The sequence below is a fragment of the Phyllostomus discolor genome, chromosome 1, assembly GCF_004126475.2.
Source record: "Phyllostomus discolor isolate MPI-MPIP mPhyDis1 chromosome 1, mPhyDis1.pri.v3, whole genome shotgun sequence".
NCBI classification, from domain to species: Eukaryota; Metazoa; Chordata; class Mammalia; order Chiroptera; family Phyllostomidae; genus Phyllostomus; species Phyllostomus discolor.
In genome coordinates, this window is record NC_040903.2 from 1,774,776 (window position 1) to 1,780,378 (window position 5,603).

Here is a 5,603-nt window from a genome sequence, read left to right on the forward strand (position 1 = left end):
GCACGGACCCCGGGAATGGATCACGCGGGGCGGACCCGCCGAGACTCCCAGCCTGGGTCCCCGGCCGCGCGACCGCCCGCGCGCCCGGACCCCGCGGCGTCTCTGGGCAGCGGCCGCCCCAGGGTCCGCGCGTCGTCCTCTGGCCGCGCTGGCCGCCCGCCCGCCCCGCCCCTGCTGGCTCCTCCCCCTCCCTCCCCGCCCCCCGCGGGGCCGGCCCGGGCGGCGACCAGAGCGGCGACGTGAAAGGCGAGCCCGGCGGCAGTCTGGCCGGCTGTCCGCGCGCACCCGCTCCCGGCCCGGCCCCGCGCGGGGCCCGACGCCAGCGCTCCGGCCAGCGGCTCCAGGGCCGGCCGGCGTGTGCACTCGGGAGCCGCGAGCCACTGTTCCGAGTGGAGACAGGGACCGACGGCGCCCCGGGCGCCCGGGACCCCGGAGGAGCCCGGCAGAGCCCGACGGGCCCGCAGCCGCGATGCCGGACGAACTGACGGAGCCCGGGCGCGCCACGCCGGCCCGTGCCTCCTCCTTCCTCATCGAGAACCTGCTGGCGGCCGAGGCCAAGGGCGCCGGGCGCGCGGCACAGGGAGGTGGCGGCCGCGAGGACGAAGAGGAGGACGACGACGACCCGGAGGACGAGGACGCCGAGCAGGCGCGGCGGCGGCGGCTGCAGCGGCGAAGACAGCTGCGCGCGGGCTCGGGCCCCGGTGGGGAGGCGCGGGCGCGGGCTCTGCTCGGGCCTGGCTCGTTGGGCCTGGGTCCCCGGCCACCCCCCGGCCCCGGGCCTCCCTACGCTCTGGGCTGCGGCCGTGCAACGCGCTGGTACCCGCGGGCGCACGGCGGCTACGGAGGCGGCCTCAGTCCCGACAGTGAGTGAGGGCGCGTGGATGGGCGGGCCAGACCGCGGGCTTCTGATACCTCCCCGCGCGTCTGCTCCAAGGACTTTGCGTTCGTCTGCGCCCTTTTTGGGTCTTGTGTGTGGCTGGGTGTGGGTCGTGGGGGACCCCAGCAGAGACCCTGGTTGGGCGGGCTTGGAGGGACAGGCTGTCTCCGCGAGGAGGAGGTTACCCAGAGTCTGGGTTTCACCCGTTGCCAGGCCCGGCCGGTATCGGGGAGGCTGGGGAGCCGCGGGGAGGAGCCGGGGGAGAGCGGATGGCAGACAGCTGACGAGAGAGACCGGCAGGAGAGACGCGGGAGAGAGGGAAAGACAGGGAGCAGGGGCGGTGGCCCCGGGGGGGCGAAGAGGGAGGGACGTTGGGAGAGAAAAGTGGAGAATTTAATGCAGGAAAAGAAGCCCAGCCGAGAGGGAGAGAGGAGAGGAAGGGTGCAGAGAGGGAAACGAGAGGGAGGAAGCACAAAGTGCGGGATCAGAGGCAGGAAGCATGGGCGCGGGCAGAGGGAGCTGCTGCTGTGGGACAGACCCGGGAGGGTCTTCCCTGGCCTGTGTCCCAGGGTCCCGCTCCCCGCGGGCTGGCTGCACTGTGCCCGGCGGCGGCCCCTATCTCTCCCCTCCCTCTCTTTTCTGCTCCTCCCCCTCCCCTGCCTTTGTTCCCTGCAGAGGGTGGGGGGCTGGGACTGGGGTTCTCCGCCTCAGAACCCCCTCAGTTCTGCGCCCCTCCTCTGGGCCACTGCCTCTCTTGGAGACGTGCCCTTTGCAGGGAGACACCTGGGAGGGAGACCAAGCATTCCCCAGGATGGGGACTGGGAACCTGGTCCCCAGGCTGTGCCAGCCACTCTCAACCCCAGCACACGTGCACGGTGCGGCCAGCTCCCCGGCCCCTGGTTCTGGGGCTCCCGCCTGGAGCCCGCTCTGCTCTGGGGCAGGTCTCCGTGCACGGTGGTCGGTGGTGGACGGGTGGGCAGAGAGCTCTTCCCTCTCTGGTAGCCCCCGCCCCGGTGTGTTTGGGGGCCCGTCTCAGAGGATGCACTCAGGAAGTTCGCACCCCTCCTGTAAACTCAGGCAGGCCTCAGTGCGGCCCGGGACCAAGCGATCAAATGTAGGGCCGTCCCGGGGGCGGCTTCTGAAGGGGGTCTTGAAGGACGAAACTCCTCCCCTCTCCTCACCCCTCCACCTGCTGCCCTTCTGCCCGTGAGCCCCCAAGAGGCAGCTGGCACCTCATTTCGTGCGAAGCGGGTTAGGGCGTAGGTCCCCATTCACACCAGAGCTGGTGTGCCGGCTTGGCACTTTATGTTGATTTTACGAGCCGCCACGAGTCTGGGGGTGTGGGGTGTTGTGGGGGACAGAGGCCCCCATATCTGGTGGCAGGCGAGCCAGCCTGGAACCTGACCCTCTGCCGGCACCATGAGGGCTCAGCCACCAGGGGGGGGGGGCACGTGCAGGTCCGCACGCCTGTGGGGCACATCTGCACACCCCCAGGGCGCCCGGTGACACAGCCCAAGCCGCCACACTCGCCCACCAGTGCAGACACTCACACCGGGGACCCGCCGCTGCCGGGTCCACCGTGTCCTGAGAGCTGCCCCACCAAACGCTAGCTGGACCGCCACCTCCCCCCCCCCCCACCAGGGACCCTTGCACACAGGCCCAGGCCGGACCGAGGGGCAGACGGGCCTGAGGTGGCTCTGCACTCAGGCCTCAGCCGCTTGGAGCCGGGCCTGGACCCGGGTCCTGCACAGCCTTCGGCGGGAGCCTCTCCTCCTCGCTCGCCCGGGGCACCGCCTCTCCTCTGGGAGGGCGGGTGGAGCTCCCCGAGTGGAGTCCCGGGTTGGGGGGCTCCCTGCAGACGTCTGGACCCTGAGCCCCCAGGCTGCAGGGCCTCCTGGATTTGGGTGGGGTTCGAGGCTGCCTGTATCTGCCAAGCCCCACGGGTGCGCGTGCCCTTCGAGCGGGACTGTCGGTTGCTGGGCACGTATTGGGACCTGTGGGTGGGGAGGTCGGGAAACGGGCCGGGTGGGCATCCCCCACCACCTGGGCATGGAGATTCCTTCAGGGGCCGTTTGGGGTTCCTTGCCTTCCTTGTGCGGGGAGGTTTCTGTGCACGCGGGAACTGGCCTGCCCGGGAGAGTGAGTGCTCCGGAAGCGGGCGCAGCGGCTCATAACAAACTTTTGGTCTGGGCTGAGGGGGGCGGGCGTGGGGCGAGGGGGTGTCTGCTGTGTTCCAGGGAACAGTGCGTTTCTCTGAGGGACATCTGCCCCCTGTGAGGTGGCCTGCAGGCCTTCGTGCGTTTTCATGTGTTTTAATGGCGACAGGAAGTCAGTCTTCTCTTTCTGTGTGTTTCTCTGCCTCGCGAGTGGGTACATGGTCGCGTGCTGGTGTGGCGCAGTGGCTGCTGCCCACCTCCTGCTGCTGTGCCTCTCCCATCCCCCTTCGGATGCGCCCACTGCGGGGCAGTGCGCTATGGGTGCGGGGAGGGTTGGCTGTGCCAGGAATACTGCCCGGCCTGTAGCGGTGCCGACCGCGCGGCGTGGTGGGCGCGGATGGCCTCAGTGACCGGGTCTGGGGAGCAGTCCGCGCAACCAACCGTGTGCCCCTCTGTCTCCTGCAGCCAGCGACCGGGACTCACCGGAGACCGGCGAAGACGTGGGCCGCGCTGAGGGCGCCTGGCAGCGGGGCCCCGGCCCCGGAGCGGTGCTGCGGGAGGCAGCGGAGCTGGCAGCGCGGGGCCCTGCGGCCGGCGCGGAGGAGGCGGCGGAGCTGGCCGAAGCTACGGCGGCTGGGGAGGCGCGCGGTGGCGTGGCCGTCGGCGGCGGGCGGAAGAAGAAGACGCGCACGGTCTTCTCGCGCAGCCAGGTCTTCCAGCTCGAGTCCACCTTCGACCTGAAGCGCTACCTGAGCAGCGCCGAGCGCGCCGGCCTGGCGGCCTCCCTGCAGCTCACCGAGACGCAGGTCAAGATCTGGTTCCAGAACCGCCGCAACAAGTGGAAGCGGCAGCTCGCTGCCGAGCTGGAGGCGGCCAGCCTGTCCCCGCCGGCGCACAGCGCCTCGTGCGCGTGCCGGTGCTCTACCACGAAAGCCCCCCGGCCGCGGCCGCCGGGCCCCCCTGCCGCACTGCCCTTCCCGCTGGCGCCTGCCGCGCCTGCGCCGCCCCCGCCGCTGCTCGGCTTCTCCGGGGCCCTGGCCTACCCGCTGGCTGCCTTCCCGGCCGCCGCGTCTGTGCCCTTTCTGCGGGCGCAGATGCCCGGCCTGGTGTGAGCCCCACCCGCTGGGCGCGCTCCCCGCGGCGGCTGGGGAGCTCTGCGGACGGACGCGCAGTCGGGTGGCGCCGGAGCGCGGGGCCGGAGGGGCCATCCAGGCGGGCTCGTGCGCCCTCACAGCCCCTCTGGGCCTTGGGAGGCGAGCTTCGGCCCTGGTGGGCGAGGTGTTGTCCCGAGCTCCCCAAGAATGTAGCAGGTACGGCCGGACAGAGGCCTCCCACACAGCTGCAAGGTTTGGAACTCCCCCTCCCCCAGGGAAGAGGGTGTCACGGAGAGACAGTGGTCGTGCCACACGGAGTACCCTGGGGACAGGCCTCAGCCTGGAGTCAGTGTCGCCACCTCCTTGGGGGCCGGCACCAGGCCAGCCCCGCAGCAAAGACAGCCACATGGGGTGCTTCGGCGGTAGCCCGTCCCCCCGTCCCAGCACAAACACCCCTTCCTGGGACCACGCCGGGGCCAGGACGGCAGGCCGCCCGGGGACCGAGATCAGCCTCCTGGCCCTGAAGCCGGGATAGGCCGTCGGAGCGGTGGCCCCCTGGGGGAGAGCCCCTGCGGTGGGGGAGGGAAGTGACCTGGGGGAGGGGCCACGACTCCGATCGTCCCTGCGGAAGACGCGGCCGCAAGGGGCTCCTCTCCGGGCTGCGGCCTCCATCAGTGAAGACTTGGTTTTGTTTCGTTTTGTTTTTTTTTAATGAATCTACTTATTTGCGTATGGAATAAAAAGGGACGTTTTCTGGACAGTGGGCTGCTTTGTGGTCACTGGGTGGCCCCTGCTCTGGCGGCCGGGGTGGGCTCGCCCTGCCTCCCTCCTGGAGCACTCTCCGAATCTGACCCAGGACAGAGCCTGCCTCCCGGGGGCAGGCTGGCAGGGGTCTCAGGTCTGGGGGTCCCGCTCAGACTTCCCTCCTGACCCCGGACCGGGCAGGGGGTGGGGCAGGGGAGGGAGCTGGGGAGGCAGGAGGGGACCAAAGAGTTTCGAGGTCTCCACGGAAACAGCCGCCAGGCGGGGGAGGCGGAAGCTCGCTTTGGCCCAGGGGGCTGTGCGGTGCCCGGTGCGCACCGTCCCTCCTGCACTGGAGCTGCGAGCCGTCTCTAACCAAATGGGTTTTTTTCTTTGGGCCAAAACGGCAACACGGGCACCCCAGCAAGGTCGGGTGAGGGGCGCTGAGCTCGGGCTTCAGCGCCACCCCCAGCCCCCACCCTATCTGCCGTCGCCGGCGAGCTGGGGGACTTGGGCGCAGCCGCAGCTCAGGGCCGGGTCTGCGGGCCTCAGGGGAAGCTTACGCCCGGGGTCCTGGTCTCGGTGGCCGCCCGCCCCCCTCGGCCTGGTTGGCACGGGGTGGAGTGGAGGCGGGGCCCCACGCCGGGGGAAGCTGTGCTGAGCCTGCTTCTCCCGCCTGGAGAGAAGCTGTTCGCGCTGAAAAGCCTGCGACTGGCACAGAATCCAGCCCCCTGA

General features: G+C 70.8%; 1 protein-coding gene across 1 annotated transcript; it reads left to right on the top strand.

Annotated features, from left to right (window-relative positions):
* The first annotated feature begins 282 nt into the window (after window positions 1-282).
* On the top strand, window positions 283-4,889 carry HMX1 (H6 family homeobox 1). The gene is given in 4 exon segments (XM_028503770.2): window positions 283-863; window positions 3,499-3,921; window positions 3,924-3,984; window positions 3,986-4,889. Coding segments are annotated over 4 exon segments (1,038 nt in total). The 5' UTR covers window positions 283-469; the 3' UTR covers window positions 4,146-4,889.
* The last annotated feature ends 714 nt before the right edge of the window (window positions 4,890-5,603 follow it).